The following is a 27,718-nucleotide window of genomic DNA, read 5'->3' on the forward strand; positions in this document are numbered from 1 at the left end:
GCTGTAATACTGCATAGTGTCCTCCAGTAACTTGGAGTCACCATTGCTCAGGGATTGTTTTCCTTTCGTCCTTCACTGCCCGTGTCTTCCATCCTTTCAGTCTCCGTTCAGACATGGGCCCGCGTCCTCATTAACTCCATCAAAAAACTACGTGCCCAAACTCCTGGGGGCAGACACAGGCGGATCTCTGTGAGTTCAAGGCCAGCCTGGTTTACAAAGCAAATTCCAGGATGGTCAGGGCTACGTGGAGAAACCTGTCTGGAAAACCTAAGAAAACATAAAGACTACACATTTCTAGAAATGCCTTCCATATTCTCATTGTAGCCAGCATGCTGGCCTCAGGATGAAGTGAGACTCTTCAGGCTCATGTCTTTGAGTTTAATCTGTAGTTCTTAAATTTCTGGAACTTTCCGTGTCCCGTGTAAAGCTTGATATCTTCTGAGGCTGCCCGTACTCCCTGATGTGGCTGAAATGGTGGCTTTCCCTGCTCAGCCTCCTCTGGCGCGCTAGCAAAGCTTCGCCACCAGACTGTTCTGCCCGGCAGCTCTTAAAGCGTGCTCTGGGTGGTGACCGGGCAGCAGCGCTCTTGGCTGTGAGCGCCATTGCTCCTCTTCTGTTTCCTGTGTTACACTCCAGCCTGTGATTGTTCTATCCTGGTGAACAACACGGCTTCATCTGTGACATCCTTCAGTTATACGGCACAATTAATTTATATCCCCTCTCATCCAGCTTTGATCTTGTGTGTCTGGGGTTTGGCCTGCATGTGTATCTTTGCACTCTGTGTGTGTAGTGCCTACAGAGGTCAGAGAGAGGGCATCGGACCCCCTGGGATTGAAGTTACAGATGGTTGTGAGCCGCCATATATGTCTTCTAGAGTAGCAGCTAGGGTTTTTAACCGCCCAGTCATCTCTCCATCCTTCATTGATTTTTGTTTTTTAATTACCTTACTAAGTGATATAACATTGGCCGTACGTAGGTTTCTGAAGATTTTATTTATTTATATTATTTTTGTTTGAGACAGGGTTTCTCTGTGTTAACAGCTCTGATTGTCCAGAAACTCACTGGTCAGGCTGGCCTTGAGCTCAGAGGGATCCACTTACCTCTGTCTCCCGAGGATTAAAGGCTTATTTATTTGTTTGTTTGTTTAGTGAAGGGCAAGTTTTTATGTTGTTTCATTTTTTTCTTTCTTTCTTTTTTTTTTTTTTTCCAAGACAGGGTTTCTCTATGTAGCTCTGACTGTCCTGGAACTCATTCACGACTCACTCTGTAAACCAGGTTGGCCTTGAACTCTCAGAGATCTGACTTCCTCTGTCTTCTGAGTGCTGGGATTAAAAGCAGTTGCTACCACAGCCCCACAAAGGGCAAGTTTTAAAGTTATATTTATATACAGAAAACTAAGCACTGTATATTTAGCCCGCTTTAGTGCTGAGTTCTTTGACCTTTAATTTTCCAGTATGGCAAGTGAGCCACAGATTTTGGAGCCAGGATATTGGCTTCCATGGTGGTCACACCTCTAATCTACCCTTTTAACTGGCCCTGATGGCTTCCACCACCTTTGTCTTTGGCCGTTTGTCTTCTGAGTTAACAGTCGTGAAGGCAATGGTGGTGCACATCTTCCTGTGGGCCAGCCTGGCCTTCTCATTGATGATGGCTCCCTCCATCTTGTGAGACAGGGCGGGCTGGAAGATCATCACCTGTGATCACCACAAGCTGAGCCTTCTTTTTCTCTAGCAAGGTAGTGACCATCTGGAAGGACCGGTGGTCTCTTAGTGGGACCCCCTTTTCTTATCAGCCTGGCCAGCAGCTTTTGCTGCTCTCTGCTGCCTGCTCCAGTGGGCGCTGTTTGATTCTGGGGCCTGGGTGAACTGGCTAATGGCAGGAGGTACTTAGACGCGTAGAAGGGCGCCCTTTACCGTGGCAGCTGGATGTAGCGGAGCCATTTGATGAAGCCTGTGAGGTCTCTTTGGGCTGGATGTCTCGTCCGATACCAAAATTCTCAAAGACTCACCAGTTTTTTGGCTTCCTGTTTCTTTATAGCAGGGACTGGGGCCAGGTCTGGGGCCACTGCCACCTTCTTCCCTTGACCGTTTTTTTTTTTTGTTGTTTGTTTGTTTCTTTCTTCAGTATCTCGCTCCTCTGGAGGAGAAAATGGGTTTTTGAAGATCACCCGCCCTACGTCAATCACAGTTTAACTGTCAATCACAGTTAATCCTAGTTCCCAGACCCAGCAGCTATTAGCCTACTTTTTGTCTCGGTAAAATTGCCTTTTCTGGGCGTTTTAACATACATGGATTCGTAAACGGAATGTTGTGGTTCCTCGGTCCAGTTTTTTTTCACTCTGATAATCTTTGAGGTTCTTCTATGGTCCAGTCTGTGTCGCTCTGTTGCACGCACTATTGGATAGTTGTGGTGTGGGTCGGGGTGAATAGGTTGTTTGCAGTTTTTCGCACTATTATAAAATTTCCTTCCAAGTTTTTGTGAGCATGTTTTACTTTTTCTTTGTTGTGTACTTAGAGGTGGAGTTTATGGGTTCTGTGATCACTTCATGCTTACTTTTAGATTTTACTGTGTGTGTGCGCACACCATGGTGTGAGGGCAGCTTAGGGAGCTGGATCTTTAGCCCCCATATGGGTTCTAGAGATTGAACTTGCCCAGCATCTTATCTTCATCCTGTAAACCATCTTACAACCCATGGTTAATTTTTTTCCCAGGAAATTGCCAAGTTGGTATTCTAATTATTTGTTCATTCTAGCCTAAATTTAGCAGATCTAATTTTAGTTAACTGTTTGGAAGTTATTTGCTATCTATATAGTTGTGAGGGTTGTGAAAGGAATGACTATAAGTTGTGACCAATTTTGTATTTGATTGTTAGAAAATGAAGTATTTTTAATTTATGTGGTTTAAGACAACAGCTCTCTGATGTAAAGCTTGCCTGCGTGCCTTCTTCCCCACTCCCTCCCTTAAAGACAGGGTCTCTCTCTAACCCTGGCTTTTACTATACTTTTCCTTGTCCTGTGTGCAGGGCACTAAGTTGGCTAAGGTGGGCAGCCCTTCTTCCCTCTGAGGTCAGATATGAGCCAACGAAAGAGCAAATAAAACATGCAAACTGTGGCCGGCACTGCTGCCCCAAATTAGGTCTTAGGCGACCCCTGTGAAATGGTCAAATCCTCAAAGGGGTCATGGCCCACAGGGCGAGAACCGCCGGGTTAGATAGCCAGGTCACTTAGCTTGGCCACTAAGCACCAAAGCTTAGAGCTAACCTCCTGCCCATGTAGAGGGCTGCTCATGGCAGTAGGCTGAAGGAGAGCCTTCACCTCTCAAAAGATCTTTTTGAGGTTTAGGTAATTTTTTTTATATCACTTAAGCTTTGCCGACGTCGGAGACTGTCGCAGAAAAGCAGGTGCGTGTTGCCCAGTAGCTTTTTCTCAGGGTTCTGTGGTCACGAGACTGCTGCCAGGCCCACACTCTGTGTCGCCTCACCTCCCTGTTCCCTCACCCTACAGCTATTTTCAAGTGAACGAGTTTAGTCCTGGACCTTTTGTTGTGTATTTTTAATTTTTTTAAAATGGATGCCATCAGTTAAGGAACTCTGTTACAGTCTGATCAATTTAAATATGACTTCAGGCAGAAGAGCACTTTAAATGTGGTTATGAGTAGCACCCCATTTTATTCCAGCTAGCCTCTTTGTCTTGTCTCTTTTTCCCTTGACCAGGTATCTCACAGAATGACTTGTCATTTTCAAGTAGGCCGCTGCCAGCAAGCTCTCAGAAACAACCTGTCTCCCCCGCTTCGCCCTCCCACCTGGCATTTTACATGGGTGCTGGGGATTTGAACTCAGAGCCTTGTGTTCTTACTTGCTGAGCTATTTCTCCAGCCTGGGGAAAAAATTCTTTAAGGGTAATTTTTTAATGGTGAACTTTGCACTTTGAAATGCAGGACCTGTATGAAGTGATTTTTAAAAATAGGGAGTTGTTGGCTAGATTGCAGATATGACACAAACTAGGTAAATAGAGCTGTAGACTCCACCCCTTTCTCAAATCCAAGCTCTGTACGCGTGTTTGTGTGCGCTGGGGGTGGGGCTTGTTCTTTAGAGGTAGAAACCAGAAGGTGAAGAAACAGGGCATGAGCCCAGAGAGGGTTAATTTGCTGAAGTCTCACAAACACCTGATTCTCAAGTAAAAGCAAGATCGTGTGGTAGGGCTACCAGGGAATATGAAGCCAGGCTCTGTTATGGATCATTTGTTTCCCTGGGGAGCTGCGCCCAGAGGCAGTGCCAAGCATGGTGATTCCCACACTCGGGAGGCTTAGGTGGGGCCTAGAGCTTAAGGCTAGTCTGGGGTCCGCAGCAAAACCCTCGTCAAAAGCAAACAGACACCTTTCCCCAAACCAAGCCAGAGCAGAACAAACCTTCGAGGGCTTTAGGTCAGGACCAGTTTGCACGATGATCACAGACACGGAGAACACACGGGTACACACGTTCCTGTTTGGTCAGCACTTATTTTACAGTTCTGGGCCACCGTTTTTCTTTGCTTGTTTATGTTCACTATAAACCTGGTAGATGTACATAAGCTCCCACGCCTTTCCCGTTCTGATGAAGCTCAATGAACTGCAAGTTGGATCTAGAGGGCAGAGTCAGGGAGAGGTGGAGGCACTCACCTGTGGCAGCCTGCGTCAGCCAGCCTCGGTTTATCTCAGTGGATGATGTAAAACTTCCAAACATTCAGAAAAGTTGAATGAATTCACAAGTGAAAGTCCCATTACAGACTTACAGTGAATTCATGTCCTGGTCACTGTAGCCGGCCATCATTGTATTTATTTTTCATACTTCTTAAAATTATGCATGTCAGTATACGTTTCCTAAATATTTTAGAATATATATATCATTAAAACTCAGGGGTAAAAGCCGGGTGGTGGTGGTGCACGCCTTTAATCCCAGCACTCGGGAGGCAGTCAGGTGGATCTCTGTGCCTCTGTGAGTTCAAGGCCAGCCTGGTCTACAAGAGCTAGTTCCAAGACATGCTCCAAAGCTACAGAGAAACCCTGTCTCGAAAAACCAATATATATAGTTTTTTCCTCCTCATAAAACATTCAAAGAGGTACAAACCTTAAAGCCGACTGGGATGTTGAGAAGGTACAGAACTATTTTAGTTCAGGTGATTAAGACATGACTAGAACTACATATTGCCTATTTTTTTTCCCTTGGTGTTATTTCTGTTCTTAAAAACAGTACAACGAGCATGGCATGGCCTGTAATCCCAGCACTCAGGAGGCAGAGGCAGGTTGATCCCTGTGAGTTTATGGTCCTTGGCTACAGAGTGAATTTCAGGACATTCATGGCTACATGTAGAAACCCTGTCTCGAAAAACAAACAAAACCCCCAAACAAACAAGAATTTATTAACTGCGCGGTAGGGTTTATGATTGCCAGGGCTGTGTTACTCAAACTGTGGGCAGGCAGGCAGGCCGGGGCCCCAGGGAAGGAGAGGGGATCAGTTGGTGTCATTCTGCATGGATTGGGCCTTTGATTTCTGAGCTCAAGGCTCACTCTCAGAGCCTTCCCTTTGGGCCATGATGAGATAAATGTGGGAATAGTGAGATGCGCTTCCAGGCAATCTGGGAGCGGATCTCTCGATAACCTGGCCCCCAGCTGAAGCTGGGCAAGTTGTGATTTGTCAGCCAGTTTATCTGATGTTGTACCTGTCTGCTACTCTCTGCTCTGAGCAGAATGCACACAGACGCTCCCACCGGCCATTTCTCAGCGGCTTTACTGTCGGGGAGCAGTTGAATTTCTGACCCTGCTGGCTTGTAAGGGAAGCGGGGTCTCCCCAGCGGCATTTGAGGGTGGCCGACTTTGACGATGGGGGAGGGAAGGTGTATTTAAGGTTGGAAGCTCACTCTACCTCCTTTGAAGGATGAGCTTGAATTTTGAGTGTTACCCACTCAGGACACAGGCCCTTTAAAGTCCCTCTGATCTAGGGTACCAACTTCTCCAGGCGTTTTTGGAGCATGAATTCTGACCTTTAGCCGCAGGCTGTTGTCTTGATTCTTCATATTTTCCAAAGCCACTCCTTTTGTGGGGACTCCCTGGGCCTTGCCAGTTCCAGTCACTGGTCTGCTCTTTTACACTCCGCCACACCCCCTCTCCTGTCCCTTCCCTTTACCCTATCCCATCCTAAAGAACTGTTGCATGGTCCGGTTCCGCAGGAGCCAACGCCGCGGATGGTTTTAGTCCTGACGCGCCTTCTCATTTCCTCTTACCCACACCTCCCCACTCTGGAGCTGTGATAAGCACCGGAGAAGCTGCTGGCGGGAAAGCGGCACCGGGGCCCAGGCCAGCCTGGCTCACTTCCCAGCACACAGCCCTGCCTTGTTATCTTGGAGGATGAGGGGCCCAGGGAAGACATTTAGATGAGATAGCAATAAGCTGGGAGATTTATAGCCTTTTCCTTCAGGTCAGGAAAGTGGATAACTGAAATCTAATGCTACTGAAAAGACAGAATATTCCAGATGAAATTATTTCCGCCTATTCGGGTGGTGGTGACGCATGCATTTAGTTCCAGCCCTAGGGAGGCAGAGACAGGCAGATCTGAGTTAGAGGTCAGCCTGATCTACAAAGCAAGTTTCAGGACAGCCAGTGCTACACAGAGAAACCCTGTCCTGGGGGGTGGATGGGACTCAACCAACCAAACAAAAAATTATTACCAAAGCAGTATCTACTTTTTAAAATGGAAAGTCTTAGAGGTGAACATAAAAACCATCCTGAGCTGGAGAGATGGTGCAGCATTTTATGAATGCAAGCTACTCTTCCGTAGGACCTGGTTTTGATTCCCAGCACACGTGATGGCTGCCAATGATCTATAACTCTGGTTCCTAGGGATCTGACTCCCTCCTCTGGCCTGTGAGGGCACTGTGTGCATACAGCATACAGACATACATTACCATACACCAAGTAATTAAATCTTTTTTTTTTTTTTATAAAGGCATAAAGGCATTTGAAGTAGGAAATGGCGCCAGAGTCTGCACAGTAAGGCTCTGGTGACACTGTGCACTTCTGTCCCAGTGTGCCTTTCTTGTAGCCCAGAGATGGCTGCTTAGCACTGGGGGAGGAGGGGAAGGGACTTGATAGCACTGACTGGTTTTGTGACATCCTCCAAGGTCCTAGTTATTTTCATTTTCTTTTTACTTCTGACACCCGCCTGTCCACGCTCTGTTCTTTCCCTAGGATGGTGTTGTATATGTCGGTAACCTGTGGTCCTTGTGTGTGTCTGAAGAAGCCGGCAGGTCGTGGTGGTGGATAGCTGCTCTGGGAAACAGGGTGGCCCAGCAGCAGAGTGAGTGTGTGTGTGTGTGTGTGTGTGTGTGTGTGTGTGTGTGTGTGAGAGAGAGAGAGAGAGAGAGAGAGAGAGAGAGAGAGAGAGNAGAGAGAGAGAGAGAGAGAGAGAGGGAGGGAGGGAGGGAGGAGAGGCAGGCGGTCATCCCCACAAATTACCAGGGCTTCTTTCAGTCCTCGAGAAATTTGACTTGGGGGTTGGGGTGAGATGTGTACGAACTTTCCCTGGTGAATGATGGCTCTTCACAACGCTTGCTCCAGGGGTCATGGGGTCCCTGCCCTTCTGGAGACTTGTGCTCATCTTTCAGGACCCAGTTCAGATGTCTGCACACCGCTCCACATCGCCCAGGCTCCTCAGCACTGTCATCAACCTTTGCTTCCTTTGTGTATCTCTGCAGGGTGTAGTCAGTATTTCCTGGAAATAAGTGGGTTTCTGTTGTTACTCTGAGGTGTCAGTGTTAGAGTACAGGAAACTAGACGTTTATGTGCATGAAAAAGTTTAAGAAGATGCCATTGTATTCCAAGACAAGTATTTTATAATCAAACACTAATCTTTGTCACGGCACAGGCAGGTGATAACCTCAGATGTTTTCTTTTGCTCACTTACAGTGGATAGGAGCCTCTGCTTTTCGGAGATAGAACAAACGTGGACATTGTAAGGCACCACCAAGGGCACAATCGCTTTAGATTCCTCTGGCTTTAGTTTCTTAGTCACAAAGGCGGGATGCTTCGTTGAGATTATTAAACACCCCTTGTTTTATGCAAGTGACCAGACTGTGGTCTAAATGTTGATGCCTGGACCAAAACCCAGCCAAGGAATCCTGCTAAGCTCTGTAGAGTACATAGCACGGCTCGGCAGAGGTTAAATGACGGGGACTGCCCCAGAGGAGCAGTAATGTACCATTTAAGGAGATGCCAATTACAGTGGGCGGTGGGGGGTGATCTGGGCTATGATGAAAATGAGAATATTTAGAAACATGTAATTGTTGCTGTTGCCATACGAAGCCCTGGTGCTCGCTGCCAGCCTTCTCCTATAACAGTCCCCCTGTTCCTCCCACTTGTGATGGCTGGAATGAGATGAAATAGCCACGGCCTCTAGTTTTTACGACGGTCCACTTTCTGTGAGAACAAGAGTGGCGTGTGTAATTAAACTCACCAGAGGGCGAGGTAAACACAAGCCAGGGTGGGGAGAAGAAATGCCCATGATTCCCGTAAACATCTTCTTTTGTTCACTTTGGATAATATGAAAATAAGATTAAGTGCTGGAGCCTGACATAAAAGCATAGCAAGTTTCTCTTTAGTGTTGTGCCTGCAGCAGTCTGTTTAACTCTGTTGAACACAGTTGACCCTGGTTTCCACGAGAAGAGCGTGTCACTGGGGGACAGGGGACCCTCCAGTTCCCTCTCCTTCCTCCGACAGGGTTTTACGAATAGATCTGGAATCCTCTCATTTTAGTTAGTGCTGTTTGTTCAGAGACTGAAACTGTGTTGCTGGGTCTCTGTCTGAGTCTGTAAAGAAACAAACTGGCCCTTGCCAGCTTCCTTGTCACCATTGTTCCTCGCTGTTATCAATGCACAGGCATTGCTTTTCCTTTCATTTTCCAAGTGGAAACCTTTCCTGTGGCTTCCTGCTGCTGGGTAGCAAGGCTAAGTGCTGAGCCTTTGTCCTGGCTGAAGCCGTGCTGGCCTACTGGCTTGGTTTCAAACACTTCTCCTTATTGGATGTGGTGCCGTTGGTTTTCTGGAATGTGTGTTGGAAGTTCACTCCTTGGGAGGGTCTCTTCCTTTTGGACCTGACAGTCCTGTGTGTTCCAAGCGTTCTACAGGAGGGACAGCCTTCAGTCTGGTGTAATTGCCTGGTGCTAACTATTAAGTGAGAAATACCTTTACAAATTTTCTTTCTTTTTAAGGTGCGGCATAGTGTTACACACCTTTAATCCCAGTGCTCCATAGGCAGAGACATCCAATCTCTTGAGTTCAAGGCAAGGAGTTTCAGGATTACGTGGAGAAATTGTGTCTTAACCCCACCCCATGTTGAGCTTTTTTTTTTTAAGGGCTGCAGAGCTGGTTTTAAAACAGCAGAAACATGAACTTGCTTCTGAATAATTTCTCGTGAGAAACATTCATGTATCCCCCAGTCGCTACAGTTTAGCAGTCTAATGGCACACACCATGAGTTTGGGGATGTCTTAGTTTTTCTCTTTCCTGTTTGGCACTTGGGTATTTGTTGATTGTTAAACATCTAGAGAATGGTGTCTATAACTGCCTGTTTTATGAAAGTTATTATCTTTTAAGAGTTATCTTTTGAAGAAGCATCCTTTCAAAATGCTTTTATTGAAAACGTGCAGGGCGGGTGTGGGGCAGTCTGTTCCCACTGTCCCAGTGTCCTTGTCGCCGAGGGCGTTAGCACTGGGTCGGGAGCTAGGGGATCACTGAACGCATTAGCTAGTGGACAAGTTAATTTTAGATCGAGAGAGATGAAGCAAAGAAGAGGGCTAGCGAGCCTCTGCTGTGAGGTGAGCCCTGTGTAGATCTAGGACATGAGATACCAGCGACAAGAGACGGGCTGCGCCAGGCACAGGGTGTCCAGACAGGGCACGGCTGGACTTGTTTGGGGGCCGGAAAAGGCCAGTGTGGCTGTTTGGGAGAAGCCTGAATCTAAGAGGTGGCGATTAAGGTGAATGTGCTGGGTGGGCATGGGGCCTCACCTGCAGGCTCCTGGCTTTGGTGTTGAGTGACATCTGCAGTGGGCAGCAGGGACAGTGCGGTACATTGGACATAATGTCCCCACAGGATGGAAGCTCACACTGTGTCCATCTCTCTGTAACCCTGGGCTTTAGACTTGTAGTTTGTAGCTTCCTGCCCCCTCCAGCACAGGTGAAGTCTACAGAGGGCTCTTGGCCCTGAGGGAACCGCTCTGCTCCGTCCTGTGCTCTTACCTGTACTTGACTTTCAGGTGGAATTTTTATTGTTGACGTCTTAGTCCTAGACATAGCTGTGGAATTCTGTCTGTCTATGTATTTAGTATGTATTAGTATGTATTTGGTATGTATTTGGTATGTATTTAGTATGCATTTAGTATGTATGCTTGTGGATGCATGCATGCCACAGCACCACATGCAGGTGTGAGGAAAATCCACAGGGCCATGTTCTTCCAACATGTGAGTTTCTGGAGATCAAACTTGGGTTTCAAGTTTGACAAGCAAGTCCCTGTCCGGGCAGAGCCATCTCCATCCCTAAAGTAACATAGAACAACGATCCTGAGTCTGTTGGCTTAGATATAAGTGTATGTTTGCTATAACTGTTTCCCCGAACGTACTCCCCTTCCTCCCCCTCTGTAGAGTGCAGTTTTGTTTGTGATTAATTAGCAAGTGTGGGAAGCTGACAACTTCCTCCCAGCAGCCCCTGAGCACATGGTGTCACTCAGCTGCTCCCCTGCTGCACCTGGGAAGGGGTGATGTCAACGTCCTTGAGTCATTTCATGGGAGTCATTCTGCTGGCAAGATCCATTTTAGGTGCCAGACAATGATTCACAGTTTGTCATCGTACAGAGTGACGGGATTCTGCGGAATTCTGAGTTGTTTAATGTCTGAACATGATTGTTCCACTCAGATGTGGGTCGAGTGGCAGTGTGTAAGCTCTGCTGCATGTGACACCCCGGGGGCGGGTCTGCATCCTTGGGAAGCTCCCAGGACAATAGGGCAGCCCCCAGGTCCACCTAGAGTCTGTCTAGCTATAGGGACAGCAAATGCAGTCTGCTAGTGGCACCTGGGTCCTCCGGTCCTCCAGCCCTGCTTGCTTGGAGAGGTGACCCCAAGAGACCTGAGAATGGGTGCTGAGTTCCCTGCAGGAGGTCATGTTTGCTGTCACCTTCCCTTTGCAGCTGGAGCCTTTAAGGAGGCCAGGGCCTGGGAGGGGGCTGGTGGGGAGGAGGAGGCGGCAATGAACAATATCAGATTTAGGAGTTTAATAGATCCGGGAGGCAGCTCTGTGGAGGTAGCTAGCCCAGGAGAGCGAGCAGCTGGTTAACTCCACATCCAAGTGCTGAAGTACACACAGTACCGCGCTTGAATATCAGATTCTGTGTTCAAGCATTATTAGCTTGCTTCACGAAACTAAGTGCAGTAAAGTGTTTAAAAATAATAGGACTCAAAGGTCGCCTGCCTACATTCTTTCCTAGTTGTGACCACAGTTCAGTTCGTGGCTGTAATGAGACCAGCTTCAATGAGCCAGCCGCTTTGTCTCTTAGGTATGTGATACTGCCCTTCATTTCATGGGCCACCAAATAGTGAGGAGAACGCCACATTCACATGAGGCCACCGGTGATGGAGAGGGCAGGGCCATCCAGCCAAGTGACAGATTTATTTTAAAGACAGTCTTGCTATGTAGCCCTGGCCTGCAACTCACTGTGTATACCAGGTTGGCCTCGAACTCACAGAGTCTGTCTCAAGTGAGGGAGTGTTTTCTGTATGTCTCTTCAGTTTGCAGCAAAAAGAGTTTGTCATGAGAGGATCTTTTGCAGAGACAGTTTTCTGTAGCTTCTTAGTGACATTAATCTGTTCACACTGCACACAGCATTAAAAACATTTCATGACCCTCTCGCTCCAGATGGCCAAAACTTGGGGACAAGGAGTTATTGCTTATGTATGTGCGTGTGAGTATACACACACACACACATGCACAGTTCATTTATTTTACTCTGTGTATGAGTGTCTTGCCTATGTGTACCCATGTGCACCACAGTCAGGTGCACACAGAGGTCATGGCATTGGGTTCCCCAGAACTGGAGTTACAGTGGTTATGAACCACCATGTGGTTTCTGGGACTGGGTGTTCTCCACTGCTGAGCCATCTCTCTGGCCTCAGTATTTGTTTTTTACTTAATTTTTTATGTTTGTAGGTGTTTTGCCTGCATTGTATATCTGTGCACCGTGTGTGTTCCCAGTGTGTAGGAAGGCCGAAGTGTCAGATCCTTGGAACTAGAGTTATAGCTGGTTAAGCCAGTGCTTCTGACTGCTCAGCTATTGCACTAGCCCTGTTGTTGTTTGTTTGTTTTGTTTTTCACTTTTATTGATTGACCTTACGTGCCTGGGGAAGCCTAGCTTTTCCTCTCATCCTTGTTTCTTTAGCACTGGGTCTTGCATCTGCAGTTTCCTTGACCCACATGGAGAGCCGGTTTATGAAAAGGCAGGTGGTTTTCTACCTGTAGACTAATAATTCACCCCTTGAAATATATCTACACGTGTTCCGAGGAGAAGCAAGTGGCTGTAAAACACCAGCCCTGGCACCTGGACCTTGGACCATGGTCTCCAGTTTACTGCGGGCTCAGCTTTGCTTCTTCATACCCAGGGTATGAAGTTCCATGGTGACAATCCAGGACCTAGTCTAGTGCTCAGAGCTCTGCAGCGTGGTCGCGTTATTTCTCTCTCTCTCTCTCTCTCTCTCTCTCTCTCTCTCTCTCTCTCTCTCTCTCCCTCCCTCCCTCACTGTGTGTGTGTGTGTGTGTGAGAGAGAGAGAGAGAGAGAGAGAGAGAGAGAGAGAGAGAGAGAGAGAGAGAGAATGAGAATCTACTGAAATACTCTGTGAATATATCTCTTTGTGAAAAGAATATTGCAACCAAACTTTGTGACTGGGTCTCCCTACGGAACATGTTGCAGCCCAGGCTGACCTGGCCTCAAAGAGATTATTAGTCTGCCTCTGCTTCCCCAGGGATGGTGTTAAAGGTGTGCACCACCACCACGCCAGGCACAAAACTGAACTTAAACAGAATGTGCCTTCTAGCCTTAGGCAGGGCTGTTGGGAAGGTAAATTAACATGCCTTGCCGTCTCCTCTCATCAGAATCCAACTTTTGTACAACTTTATCAGTTTAAAGCTTGTACCAGGCATTTCAGGTGTGCAAACCTGTGAAGCAGAAGAGAGGCTCTATCATGTAGAATGAGTTTAACTTTCCCTGTCGTGATTTCCCTCAGTTTCCTGTGCGTGGACAACAAACAGGTTGTGTGGTAGTGTTTTCAAGGCCGTCACCTACGGGGTCACCTAAGAAGTTCTTCAGTATTAAAATAAACCACCATGACGCCACGCCTGCTGTGGCGAGCAGCAGTGGGTAGCTGGGAGCCCTAACACACGATCCCTGGGTTCTGCTCCAGGAAAACAGCTGAGAGAACAGCCAGTTTGTCATTGTCTCTGGCTTATAAGTGCCACTTTGGCTGTGAGAGTCTGTGTTTGCGGATCGAGTCCTCCTGGTTCAGGACCCCGCTGCCCCCTGTTTGCTGTGTGTTTTAGGTAATGAGAGACGTGTTAAGAGTGATTTTTGTTATGAGAAAGCCTGTTGCACATTCTTTTCACACACAATGAAATCAGGAGGGAAATAGTCTCCGTGTTTCAGTTTGTCTTCAAGCATGGAGCTGTCCTGTTTTAAACGACATTTGGAGAAATGGAGTTGAATGGTGAACCAATGCTGTACTTTTAAAATGTGTTGACATCTTCCATAATAGTAACGTGTCAAAAAAGTTTCCAAGATACTGTGTGGCCAGAATGGAAACAAAGGGCACAAGATAAAGCAGAATTGTTCCAGTGTTCTAACGCCACTGGGCAGAACCTCCAAACCCTGGGCCTTCACCTCTACCCACCTGTGACACAAATACACATCCGTCCGTCCCTGCTTTGTGAGCCAAGGCAGCTGGAAGTTGTGAGTCTTACAGATTGTTTCCATTTTATGTCTAAGGCAGAATGGCGTAGAGTTTCTAAGACAGAATAATTCCAGTTGGTGATTTCGTTTTCCTTCCCAGTCTGTAAGGAGAAACATGAGGAAGATTGTACTAACCTCTACTGTTCAAATAAGAATCAAAAGTTCTAGAGGGAGCTGGTGACATCGTTGAGAGAAAGTCACAGGCAGAGTGAGAGCAGTCAGGGGTGATAAATGGACAGTCAGCTGTTCATAGGCAGCCCTCTGGGCCCTGGGTTGCTATGGGAGCAGGAAAGACATTCAGCAGTCCTGCTTGACTAACTAACCTAGTTTCATGGCAGGGCTTGTGGGCTCCAGCCTGGGAGAAGGAGCTTTAGCCAGCTGATACCAGAGCCAGCATGCTGCCCATGGCCACAGCCCAGCTAGAGCCTCTGTGTGACTCTCCGTTTGCTATTTCCCTTTTTAGTGCTAAGGAAAGGGAAGAGAGGTCCCCTCCCCCCTTGATGCTTTACAGAGTTGGAAGGACTTTCATTTTCTCAGTACTTTAACACCTCTGCCCCACAGTCCATCCCCCCAGGAGAAGCCTCTGAGTAAATGTACCATGACAAGCACAGCTTGGGGTTGACTTAACCGCTGTACCGGAGGCCGAGTTGGTTTTCACACCTCTCTCAAAGTGAGCACACCCTGGCACGGCTTAGGTTTCCAAATCTTTATTCGGAGTGGGGAGTTCTGTCAGCAAGAACGTGTGAGTTGCAGTGCGCCTCAACCGGCTTGAGACCTGGCAGTGGAAGTTCTTCACACGTGAACTCTCTCCCAGAGTACTGGCAGCCCGAGGCCTGCAGCCTGGAGGAGGCGGCTTTCTTTTTTTTTCTTTTTTCCGAGACAGGGTTTCTCCGTAGTTTTTGGTTCCTGTCCTGGAACTAGTTATTGTAGACCAGGCTGGCCTCGAACTCACAGAGATCCATCTGCCTCTGCCTCCAGAGTGCTGGGATTAAACACCACTGCCCGGCCAGGAGGCGGCTTTCTTGCAGAAGTCTTTCCACTGTGTCCTGTTGAACCTCCATGCTGCAGAGAGTATCTTATCGTCCCTGTCCAAGGATGATTTCTTCTGCAGAACTCCCGGGTTTGCAGGTGGAGTTGTAGACAACATGGCTTGTTTTATCTGCAGTCAGTTAGGCTTCAAGTTTTTTCTCCCTAGATGAGGATTACTGGGTTGGAGTGAGTGCCCTATGAACATTACTTGGCTGACCAGCCAGAGGAGTTGTGGAAACTCCCTGTTGGGCACATTATGGGAACTTAGGTGCACAGTTATTTACATTGCCTGCCCATGAAGTAGATCCACGTGAGTCTCTTAGTGTATGAGGAGCATAAGTCCAGAGGTTCCTAGGTTATTATGGGATCAGTGACCTTGAGTTTGTGAAATTAAACCAAAGGATCTAAAGAAGAATTGTAGCTCAGTTTCTAGAAGTTGAAGAGCACCTATACCTTGTCCGTCCCTGACACTTCCTGTAAGGTCTTTGTGTGCTTGGTTGAACCGGCCATTTATTTTGCGGTTTTGAGGCTGTTCTCTTAGCAGGGATAATGCCTGGTCTGACGTGCACCTCCTTGAAACTAAGGAATTAAGGTGATTATAAGTTAGCACACCTTCCTAGACGTCACCAACCCACTCAACACAGCCAGGCAGGTTTGCTGGCAGATCTGTGACTGAGAACATAAGCTTTGGCTAGGATTTTGGATTTCCAGAGCGTCATGACAAAGTCAGTCTTTAAGCCTTATTTTTTTCCTCTTGGACCAGGACAATGCTGAGGCCCAGTGTGTGTGTGTGTGTGTGTGGGGGGTCCCCGCCGAGGCTCTTGTCCTGAGCACTGCTGGTCTTGGCACCCCTCAGGATCACTCTTCTCTCTGAACAGCTTCCAGACCCTTCTTTGTGCTAACCTGGAGACTGGAAATTGCGGGCCTTTGCATTCTGCTCCTGTAAAAGCCTTTACCTCCTGAGCTCACTCGGGAGGATTAGTTAATGCTGAGTGCTGTGGCCATCCGCAAGGGTCTCTTGAGTTACGGTGTTTGGGTATCAGTATGATGTTCCTTGAGTACGCAAGAGAGTGAAAACCGTGTTGCTTCTCCTGGGGGAGGTGGTTGCCTTTAATTAAAGCCATAGTTAACTTGTAATTATTCAAAGATAATTACAGAGTGAGAATCATGAAGACCTTCACTGCCGCCTCAAAAAAATCCCCTCACTTAAAGATGCTGCCAGGCTGTGCAGGACAGCAGTGGCCCAGGTCTTTAATCCCAGCACTCAGGAGACAAGAGCAGGTGGTTCTCTGTGAGCTCAAGGCCAGCTGATCTATAGAACTAGGTCCAGGACAGCCAGGGCTACACACAGAGAAACCCTGTGCACACGTGTTCTCTCTCTCTCTCTCCCTCCCTCTCTCCCTCTCCCTCCTTCCCTCCCTCCTTCCCTCCCTCCCTCCCTCCTTCCCTCCCTCCTTCCCTCCCTCCCTCCCTCCCTCCACCCACCCCCAGGCCGGTGAGATGGCTCAGCAGGTGAAGTCAATTGTGTGTAAGTCTGGAACCCAGAGTTGAAGTCCATAACAATGGAAGGCGAGAAGTAAAGCCATTAGTCAGTATGTGACAGCCACATCATGTGTGTGTGCATGAACACAGACATGCCGGTGATGTAGTAACAGTAACAAAGGATAGTGCCCAATGGCTGTACTGCCAGCGAAAGCTCGAGTTTGTTTAATTCGTGGAAACTGAAACTTGTCTGGCCCGTACACTGTACACATATGTATGCACACACAGCAATTCTTCCCTTTCCCCTGCCTTGCCCTGTACTTAGTTTGAAATAGTCTGCAAAGGTTCCACTCGTGGTCTGGATGATGGCACTGCTTACTTTTGAAATTTTCCTTGCCCCTAATGTCAGAGGGACACGGAAAAAATATTTCTGGATAAAATAGATTGCCCAGGACCCTTCCAGAAACAACCTTTGAGCTACTGCAGATGTGTAACAAGTTAATTCCGAAGCGAACCAGAAGCTCGCAATGCTGTTAGCTGCATAAAGAAAAAAGCCAGCCTAGAACGGGTCACCGACCTTCCCTCTGTGAACTGGTTCTTTTGCCCTCTGCCTTGTCCGGGAACCTTGGGGAAAGAGACCACAGACAGTGTGGGTGAGTCTCCCAGTCTGGACTCAGACCCACCCAGCAGACAGTCATGACTGCCTTCTACTCACTACTTGGAGATTTTCAGCTGAACAGTGGCAGCGAGTTAAATTCAAAATCTTTGGTGTTGCTTTATAATGCATGGTTCTAGCTAGGCTTGTGCCTTAAATCTCAGCCCTGGGGAAGCAGAGGTGGGGACACTGTAGTTTAGATTGACTTATTTGCTCTATTTGTTTTTGTATATATTTTTTTAGTGTTAAATATAAGAAAAATTTTGCCAAAGAAGTAAAAAAAGAGAAAATACTGGTCTGGGTGTTGGTGTCAGAGGAGGCAGAGGCAGGCATAACTCTGAGTTCGAGGCCAGACTGGCTACAGAATTAGTTCTGGGACAACCTGGGCTATACAGAGAAACCCTGCCCTGAAAAACCTGAATACATACATACTATTGCATGTATTAATGGCTGTGCTTTAATATAAAATATTTGATTGGCGCCCATGCAGTACACATTTAAGTACCAGGAGAAAGTGACAGTGATGTTCTGCTCTAATGGAACACTGTTCTAGAAGCAATGGCCAGCTGACACGTTGGGCAGGCACATAGTTAGTGGACTTGAGGGACGTCTTTATAGTGGGTGACATTTGAATTCATCTGAATCTGTCGAAAATCGAAAGTCAGGGTGCAGTTATGTGGTTAAGGTCGGGGGGTGCCGAGGAGGTAGAGGGAGAGAGGGCAGAGGTTTGTGGCTGGCATGGAAGCAGACCCACTCCTAGGCCGTGGCCTGGTGTGACAGAGTTTGGGGTGATTTGTAGGGTGGCCCTGTAGGGCAGCACGAAGGCCAGTCCTGGAAGAATTTTATTTTTCAGTAGAGGGGGTCTGAGTGCGGGTTAGCAGGAGGGACTGACTCTTACCTACTAGGTGTTCTTGGGCAGTGGGGAATGGCCAAATGCTTGCAACAGACCTGCGGGGCATTGTCAGGGAATTCTAATGCCAAAGCAAAGATTTGGTGGCCACTCTGTAGTCTAAGGAGCCATCAATGATTGTCATTTTAGATACGGAGAGTTACGTAAGAATCAGGACTGTAAACCCAGTCGATAAAGGAAGGCTGAGTTAGAAGATTAAGATGGGGAGACATGGAGACCAGGAGGCTCTCATCACAAGATTGGAAGCATGGGAGAGCATTGGAGAGGGCATTTGACGTCAGCTAGCATCAGGGAAGGCAGATAGACACAGCCAAGGCAATCAAGTGTTTTCTTTTGCTCAGATAGTTCAGATAGGGAAGTCTTAGCAGAACCCCTGAAGCAGGTCAAGAAGACAAAGTCTTTTTATAATTTCTCTTATTCCCCATTATTCAATGTAGATCACAAAGGGAGGTCCGGAGAAGGCAGGCAGTGGGCAGACCTGTTTGGGTCATGTGGAGCTTTCAGAAAGAATCCGTCTCCGGTTTGCCTGTCAGTGAGTTCATTTTAACCAGGTTGATAACACATCCGAAGCTGCAGGATATATTTTTATGTGGTATGAATTGGACTGTGTGACATCCTTAGTATGAGAACTGACGTCTATAGTTGGATTCTTCATCCTGCCATTTGAAATGAGCACAAATCATCTTTCTGAATTTATATGCTAAGATACCCCCAGAGTAGACCAAAAATCTTTTATTGAATTTTCTCTATAGACAAGGATGGCCTTGAACTTTTGGCAATCCCCCTGTTTCTACCTCCTCAGCAGTGGGATTACTGGTGTGAGCCACTGGCCCCTTCGGACTTGTGTTCTTCCCCTCTTATATCCCCTTTCCTCTCCCTCCTTGTATTTATTTTTAATTTTAAGAAGATTTATTTATTATGTATACAGTGTTCTGCCCGTATGTATGCCTGCCAGACAGGAGGGGGGCACCAGATCTCATTATAGATGGCTGTGAGCCACCATATAGTTGCTGGGAATTGAACTCGGGACCTCTAGAAGAGCAGCCAGTGCTCTTAACCTTGGAGCCATCGCTCCAGTCCCCTTTTTGATTTTGAAGTGTGTGCCAGCATGTTTGTGGAGTGCGAAAGCTGCGTGCGCACCCACAGGTGTTCACAGAGCCCAGAAGAGGTGTTGGAGATGGACTCACAGGCAGCTGTGAGCTATGTCTGAACCGCTAGATGTAGGTCCCAGGAACGGAACTCGGGTCCTGTGCAAGAGCAGTGTGCACTCCTAACTGCCAGATCATCTTTGCAATCCCAGTGTGCCTTCTTTAGTGACCCCCTGCTACCACATCTTTGTGGACCTATTCTTCTTCCTCCCGCCACACCCATGTGTGCTCAACGAGACTCAGATACTGATAGTTTTTGTTGTTGTTGTTCTTTTGTGGCATTTGGAAAAGCTTGTACAATGAAGATAGAAACCTGCTTCGGATTCGAGAGAAGGAGAGACGCAATCAAGAAACTCACCAAGAGAAAGAGGTGTTTACTGAGAAGACGCCGCTGTTTGGAGAGCCCTACAAGGTATTCACTGGGTGTGAGAGGGAGAAAGGCTGGCCTATCATAACATAAAACTCGAAGATAAAGCTATTCAGCACCACTGAGTTCAATCGGGGGTCATAACTAAGAAAATAACTTATCCCAGAGGTTGTTTTTGAAAACAAAATCTGAACTCTTTGAACATGGTTAGTCAGAATTACCAAAGTGTGTGGTTTTCTTTTGTAACGTTAGTCTCCTGTAATTAGTAATGTGTGTCCGAGTCAGGCTGCTCAGCGGGGGACATCGTTAACATGGCGTTACATGTTAAGTCGAGAGGGCTTCTTCTTCCTGCGATTGCAGAATAGTTTATTAAGTGGTTGCTCCGCGTGGATTTGTTTCCGCAGTCTGAGCCCGCTGTCTTTCTGTTTGTAGACGGCTAAAGGTGATGAGTTGTCGAGTCGCATACAGAACATGCTAGGCGACTACGAGGAGATGAAGGAGTTTCTGAGCGCCAAGTCGTGCCCTCAGCGGCTGGAGGGTGCGGAAGACAGGCCAGGGAAGCTGAGATACCCTTCGCTTCACGACAGGGGGAACAGCCTTGCCTCCCACTCCTTCCGCACACATGTCTACCACCAGCCTATTCCTACTTCTGCCCCTGGATCACTTTCTGTGGGTAACATTAGCCACAGTCCAAAGATGGCGCCGCCAAGGATGGAACCAGTGCCAAGTCTCCACGCCAAAAGCTATGGCCCGCCCGACAGCCAGCGTCTGACTCAAGATCGCCTCAGTCAGGAAGGGCACTGTTCCAGCCACAGAAAGTATGACCGCAGAGCTGATGGTGACTCAGCTCCGGAGATGAAGCTCTCACCCTTAATCTCCTCGTTGCCGTCCCCTGTGCCCCCTTTGTCACCTGTACATTCCAGACTGCAAGGACCCAGCAAGGTTCCCAGCAGCAGCGGCACCAGCAGTAAAAGCTACTGTGCAGCTGTGTCTTCCAAGGACCTGGTGGTGAAGGGTCAGGATAACGAGACTCCTCTTGACAGTTTGGTGGCAGTCACCAGCCTCGGGGTAGCCCCTTCTCAGACGTTCCCACCCCCTCCCCTCCCCTCCAAAAGTGTAGTGATGCAGCAGAAGCCCACGGCATATGTCCGGCCCATGGACGGTCAGGATCAGGCTCCTAGTGAGTCCCCGGAGCTGAAGCCACCGCTGGGAGACTATGGACAGCAGAGCTTTGAAAAGCCGGATGCAAAGGTGCCTGCCAAGGCCAAGCTCACCAGACTGAGGATGCCTTCGCAGTCCGAGGTGAGTGCCATTCCTTGGAATGTTTCCAGTCAGAGGAGTCTTGAGGTTCAGGTCTTTGGGGGCTCTTGGGTGGGGTACATGGGGCATTCTTTTGGCTTCGGAGTTTATCAGTCCACAAAGAACTCAAATCTCACAGATTGATAGTAGATACCGGAATTCAAACTTTCTTGTTTTGAAGGACCCGAGAGCCTCCTACCTCAGCTCCTCCCTCAGGGCTTCAGCAGGACCCCTGTTCAGCCTGAGTCACATGGTAAAGCATGGAGCCCATGAGTCGGATGTGAGGGTACCCGTGTGTCCCACGACCCAGATGCATGGCGTTTCTGATTCCAGATAGTTTGGAACTGTCCTTTCTGTCCTGTTGGGTCCTTACCAGTTTGAAAGAAAACACAAACAAAAGTGCACGTATTAAAACTTCTTGGGTCCTCCCAGTGTTTGCTAAGGCAAGTAAAATCAAAGTAGTCAGATGGTGAAGGTTTTTTTTTTAAAAAAAAGCTTCATGCCTTTAAAAATTAACTACCTTTATTTATTGAGTTTTTTTTTTTTTTTTTTTTTTTTGTTTTTGTTTTTGGTTTTTCAAGACAGGGTTTCTCTGTGGCTTTGGAGCCTGTCCTGGAACTAGCTCTTGTAGACCAGGCTGGCCTCGAACTCACAGAGATCCGCCTGCCTCTGCCTCCCGAGTGCTGGGATTAAAGGCGTGCGCCACCATCGCCCGGCTCGCGTGTGTGAGTGTGTTAAGTGTGAGTGTGTTGCATTGGAGTGTGTGAGTGTGTTACTATGGTGAGTATGTTGCGTTTGTGAGTGTGTTTGCCTGCACACTTGTGATATTTGGACCCTTGCCTCCACCATGTATGTTTTGGGGACTGAGCATTTGGGTTTGGTGACAAGTGCAGGGTGGTGACCTGCCAGAGTTGGTTCTCTCCACCACGTGTATCTGGGATCCACTGTCCCTCTTGGCAGCAGGCACCTCAGCCCCCTACCTTTCCCTTCAGGCTGAGTTCCGCTCTCAGCCTAGCCAGTCTCCCCTCCCCATCATGTAGATGCAGCATCTGCATGTACAAAGAGCTCACACGAACTTCTGAGTAAACTGGCACAGTATGGCTAAAGTCTTGTTCAGGCTTTCACAGAGATTCAAGACATTATCCAGTACAAGCCTATTTTATTAGTGAATATTGTTCTTTTGTGAATTCCTCCGTAAGTGAATAATGAATTTCAGCCGTGGGGTTTGGCCCTGCACGCTCGTCTCCCAGGCTGCTCCACACTGCTGGACTTTTCTCCAGTCTCCTGGAGCTAAGGCTAGCCACCACCCCACTTCTCACTCCATCTTACCTTTAATCTTTTTTTTCTCCTAAAACCTCTAGCCCCAAAATTACTTTCACTAATACCTAAAGTGCTTCAATATTCAGCTTAGAAATACAGCGTGCAGGGCCTGGTCTGATGGTGCTCGCCTTTCCCGGGAGGAACTGTGAGCTTTCTGACCTAGTGATGGGAATTCTGGAAGAGACCGCACATGGGTCTGGATTCGGTACCCAGGCTGTCATCCGTTCACTTTCCCCGTTTGGGTTTTCGGTGTTGCCAACTGAGAAGCTGAGATGCGGATGGTAAAGCCAGAGTCCCTCAGCGACTCGGTGACCCGCCAGACGTGAAAGACATTAGAAACATTTTGTTAAGAATGTCCAGATTAACTGATAGGAAAATAATTCTTTCCAAAGCTCACAAGTTCTCAGGCATGAAAAAATGTTGGAAATGGCTTACGGAATTCTAAGTATACAACAGGATTCTGGAAAACAACAGACAAAATTCTTCTAAAATACAACAGTAAATGTCTGTTTTAGGTAGTATGTTAAATGATGCTGATTCTAATCACAACCTCCAAATACGAAATAACAAATGAAGTACCATTTTGACTAGTGTGCATTGTAAACGTGTATTGAAGTGTCAGCTGTTCACAGATATGCAGCTGCTACACGTTAACCAGCTTTTTAAATATTTAAGGAAATGGAAGGGCTAATACTGATAGATACCGCCGGTTCTGAACTACCACACTGCATCCTATACATATGGATAATTACGGTAATAAAAAATAAAAGTGAACTCTAAGGAAAGCCCACAGGCTTGAGACTCTTAAGAATGAGTGCAGGAAGCATAGGTATCACAGATTCCTCTTTTCTTAATTCATGCTTTCAATCCTAAACTCCAAACTATGCCCACTGTGAACTCTTAGAACTGTTATTTATAAATTAGAATTAAAGAGCAAACTGAGGTAATTTGTCTAAAGGAGAGAGCTAGGAATATGACTTCTAATTACTTAAATACTAAGGCCCCTAGATTAAAACATTAAACTTAAATCCTTCAGTCCAGTGGATTAAGGCGATTAGCCGGAGCTTGACAAATGACCACGGGCTGAAGGGGGACATGCAGGCTGAAAGTAGGCCATGCATAAACAGAAGATGAAGTTCAAGAGAAAAGGCCTGGTTTGTTTGGAGCCTGGACCGCTGTGGGGGAGGGGAGGGCTGTGCTTTGTCAATCTAATGATTTTAACAGCTAAAAATAACAAAAATCAGTGTAAAAATAGCTGATTATGGAGTTCCTGGAGAATATGAACAAGCAGCAAATTTAAACTTGGAAAATAATGATTCCTCCCCTCCCCCACCCCCAAAGTTGTAGCTCTTGGCTACTGGGAAGGAGAAATGCAAAGCCAAAAAGAAAATTTGCTCTGCCATCCAGGCCCTTGCCTAGGAAGAGTTCTGCTCATCACACCCAGACGGCCCAAACCAAAAGCATCCCTCCGGCCATCTTACCTGGTTTTCTGTCCTTGTATTCTAAATGCCACACACATGGGAGGACCAGCACAGGAAAGAGTTAAATGATTCACCCGAGAGCACGGTGCCAGGCAGGAGACTCCCAGGGCTGGCAGCCTCACTTTTCCAGGGCCCCGGGGGAGTCTCATATCCCTCCGCAAATGTCTCAAGTGTGAGAACAGCAAGGAGGAACAGGAATTTCTCTTCCTGGTACCAAATGTACTTCTGGCAATTTTGAGAAGGAACAGAAAGTGAAAAAAAAACAGTTCCAGCTGATACCACCCCGACAGAGCTTCCAGTTTCGGCTCTGCACCCCCACCCCCACCCCGGGCCGCTAGCAATTCTCTCTTGTCACTCTCTCAACCAGTTCTATCCTTTGCACTAACTTTCTTCCAGCAATTAGAGCTTTTCAAGTTTTTTTTTTCCCTGCAGTACTTTTGTCAGAGCTTAACGTGATTTTCAGAATCTTGCTTGACCACACTGCAGGGGGACTGCTTTGCACTAAAACAGGACACTTCCGGGAACAGAAAGTCTTCTTTTATACCTGGTCTTGAACTCTCTGGCTTGTAAGTACTGGCTTGAAAAACAAAACCCCAGAAAACACTGGCAAAAACAAAGCAGCTTGTATCCCTGGTCTGTCTGTGAGCGGCTCTTGCTCAAAATGTCTGTGGGTCACATGTCACTATTTTTAAGTTTCTATATTTAGGTTTGCAGGTCCAGGACCTGGCCAGGCTCCAGAGAGGTCTAGGGCCCTCATTTCTTGTTCTTCTTTGAACATGGTTTTCAGTCTTTATCAAACACCCGTAATCTCCACAGAGGTAGACACAGACGAACTCCTCCTGGTTCCTCGTTCTGCCCACGTGTATCAATCACCCTGTGCCCTCCATCATCCCATTCAGTGGCACAGCCACAGAGCTGCCAGGCAGTTGGCATGGCAGCTTGCCACCGGCACAAGGACTCTGGCTGGGATCAGAGGAAACTGTCACATCACAGCGACACTGGCCCCAAAGACAAGTTTACATTTAGTTCGTTGTCCGCAACAGGTGCTTCTGTGCCAGGAAGCCCTCTCCGTTCACCGGATCTCAGGAAATACGCCGGGACCGTCTGGCCCAGAGTCCTGTGTCTCAAATATACATTAAGTGGCAAAGACTTCAAAATGTGGGATAAACCCCCGCTCCCACCCTCAGGAGATACACATTGTGGAAGGAGAGAACCGATTCCTCAAGTGACCTTCTACCTGCAGCCCCCTGGCAAACAAATGTGAGAACAGAAGTAAAGAAGAACATAGAATTTGGAGTGGTCTTAAGGAGAGGAATTTGTAATTCTGAGTGGCAGAAAGGCCGGCCATGTTAGTGTTTCTGAAATAGACTAAGAAACTTGACTGAGAGCAGATCAAAGGGACTGTGTGTGTGCGAGTGTGTGTGGGGGTGTTCGCATGCGTGTCTGCATCATTTGTGTGCTTGGTGCCTTCACAGGCCAGAAGAGGTGTCCTGCAGCTGGAATTCTGGATGTTTGTAAACGTCCTCTCCAGCCAACTCTCCAGCCCCCTCCACATTTGATTTTTAAAGGATCGAAAATAATTAAAGCTCAGGGAAAGAGACCACTTGCTCTAGCATCGCCAGTGTTTTAAGAACTAGTTTGCAGTGAAGTGTGTGTTACATGTGTAATGCCTGCACAGGGCAGGGGGGGATCTCGAGTTAGAGTGTGTGTTACCTGTGTGCAATCCCTGCACAGGGCAGGGGGACCTCGAGTTAGAGTGTGCGTTACATGTGTGTAATCCCAGCACAGGGCAGGGGGACCTCGAGTTAGAAACCAGTTCTGACCCATACAAGTAAACAAACCAAGACGACCTGTTTGCCAGTGTCATGGTCTCTGTGTTCCCCTCCTTCCACCGCCTGATATCTCTAGGCAGTGCAGACTTGTGCTCAATCACATCCACTTGGCTTGACAGTTTCTGGAGTAAATATCACACTTTATAAAAACAGGCAATCAGAAATGTTTTTCTTTGATTTCTGATTTCTGAAGGACTTGCTCATTTGTCTCTCTCCATTGTTAAAGAAAACTGTGACATGTGTTGGCACGAATCACATTTTGCATGTTGTAGAACTGGGTCCCTAAGGAGTTTAAGGGCTCCCAGCCCACTGGTTGGTTCCCAGTGCTGGTGCCCTGGCCCAAAGCCTGTCCGTGGAGTGCTGAGGACTTGTGTGACTTAGGCTCCCTGATTTCCTTTGCTGACCACTGATGAAATGCAATGAGGACTGTTGGGGTGCTGCATAGGAGAGGGTGGCTGAGATGCAGTTGAGGTCCTGAGGATTTTATAAGCAGGCCTTAGCTTTGCCTCTCACCTTCAGAATTGGAAGCATCTGGATAGGATTCCTCTGCTCGCGCCTAGTTACTCAGACCTGCACCCATCCTTTGCTTTACTTCCTGTGGTCTCACAGCAGGGGGCCATTCTTCCTCTGGCCCTTCTGCCTGCACTCCAGTGCCTTCTCCATTTTGCTGTTTTGAAGTGAGCACTGCACTCCGCAGCACCGGCTCCAGCTTCCCAGCAGAGTGAACCATTCTTCTGTCTGCTGCCATCACTACTTCCTTGTTCCCTCCATGGCAGACACTCTGCCTGTGTCTTCTCCCCGCCTCTTGGGCCTCTGCCGTTTGGGCTGTGCCACCAGATGACCCAGGAAAGCTTGCCAGGTCATGTAATGTTTGCCGTCTCTGAACGTGAGACACACCATGTACCTTCTGCGGCTAGCTTTCACTTCCCTCTGTAGACAGGCCTTCATCTCTGTTGGCAGTACCTGTTCTTGTCTTCTCCCCAGGGATCTGCCTTCACCCCTCCCTGGCAGTGTTTACCCAGACTTCAGCTGCTGCAATTGGAAGTATCACAGAATGACACTGTCTAGCCTCAGAACGTCAAGCTCCTGGCCCTTTTATCTGCGCCTCCTCCAGAGCTTTGTAGGTGTCTCACATTTATCTGCTGGGCTTCATTCCACTGTGTCTCCCTTTCCTTGTCCTGCCTCTGACACTGGCAATCGTCTCCTGCTTTCTTCCTGGCCCCAGGATCGCTTTTTTTTCTGCAAGCAGCTTTAGCGTTTTTGCACCTCAGTCCTGTGGATGTTACTTTACGAGCAGTCGCAGGAAGCTCCCCCATGTCTCTCTCCTTTACTCTCTTGTCTTCACCTGAGATCTCTTCCATAGTCCCTGAGCCTGCTGGCTGCTTCTGTCCTCCTTAAACCATGACATCAGTACATGAGAAGGGGATTTTATTAAATCTAACATTTTTGAGTACTTTTCACTGCCTTCTTTTTCTTCTAGTTGGTCTTAATATTGTGCCCAGTCTGGCCTTTAGCACTTGGGCTGTTCCCTGTGGCCCAGGCAATCCTGCCTCAGCCTCCCTGGTAGCTGGGACTGCAGGTATCTGCCACTGCTCCTGTCTTCACCATTAGCCTCCTTTGTGTTTGATAGTGGTGGTTCTGTCTTTATAAACTATCAACGCCCAGAGCCGAGAGGGCAGGCAAGCAGACCTGGCTCTCATTTGCTTTCCTCAGAGCGTTTTCCTGATCCTCAGCTGTGCTGCTGAAGTTCTGTGGCCCCGTGGCCTCTGAGCTTCACCTGTTGTGTGCTCTGGGCCGTCCTCCAGGTGGTGAGCATTGTGAGGTCAGGTAGCGGTGTGTCTCTTTTGTGTTCAAGCACAAGTGGGGACTGGCTGAAAACTGAGTGTTTGCTGTGTTGTGCTCAGCACGAAGATTTCCTAACCTAACTTGATCTGAATGATGATCCCTAGTTCGTGTTTGACTCACTGCCAGTGGGGGTGGGTTGAGGATCATGGTATGGGGTGAAATTCTGTTCAGGACATTTGTCTGGGGACCTGAACTAAAATCATTTTAAAAATGAGTTTTAAAAAAGGATTTAGCCCAGCAGTGGCTGCATGCGTGTTTAATCCCAGCACTCGTGAGGCAGAGGCAGGTGGATCTCTGAGTCTGAGATCAGCTTAGTCTACACGGCTAGTTCCAG

General features: G+C 47.7%; 1 protein-coding gene across 7 annotated transcripts in view; it reads left to right on the forward strand.

Annotated features, from left to right (window-relative positions):
• Aff1 (ALF transcription elongation factor 1) overlaps positions 1–27,718 on the forward strand; it is a 172,999-nt gene that overhangs the window by 67,430 nt on the left and 77,851 nt on the right. For 4 of the 7 annotated variants that reach the window (XM_050155848.1, XM_050155849.1, XM_050155854.1 and 1 more), the window contains 2 exons: positions 19,532–19,652; positions 20,040–20,909. The exons of the other annotated variants lie outside the window; for them this stretch is intronic. In XM_050155848.1, coding sequence (XP_050011805.1) covers positions 19,532–19,652; positions 20,040–20,909 — 991 coding nt within the window. The remainder of the gene's footprint in view (positions 1–19,531; positions 19,653–20,039; positions 20,910–27,718) is intronic. 7 annotated transcript variants of the gene reach the window in all.

Source organism: Alexandromys fortis, unplaced genomic scaffold (genome assembly GCF_014885135.2).
Source record: "Alexandromys fortis isolate MF-2015 unplaced genomic scaffold, M_Fortis_MF-2015_v1.1 scaffold_87, whole genome shotgun sequence".
Classification (NCBI taxonomy): domain Eukaryota; kingdom Metazoa; phylum Chordata; class Mammalia; order Rodentia; family Cricetidae; genus Alexandromys; species Alexandromys fortis.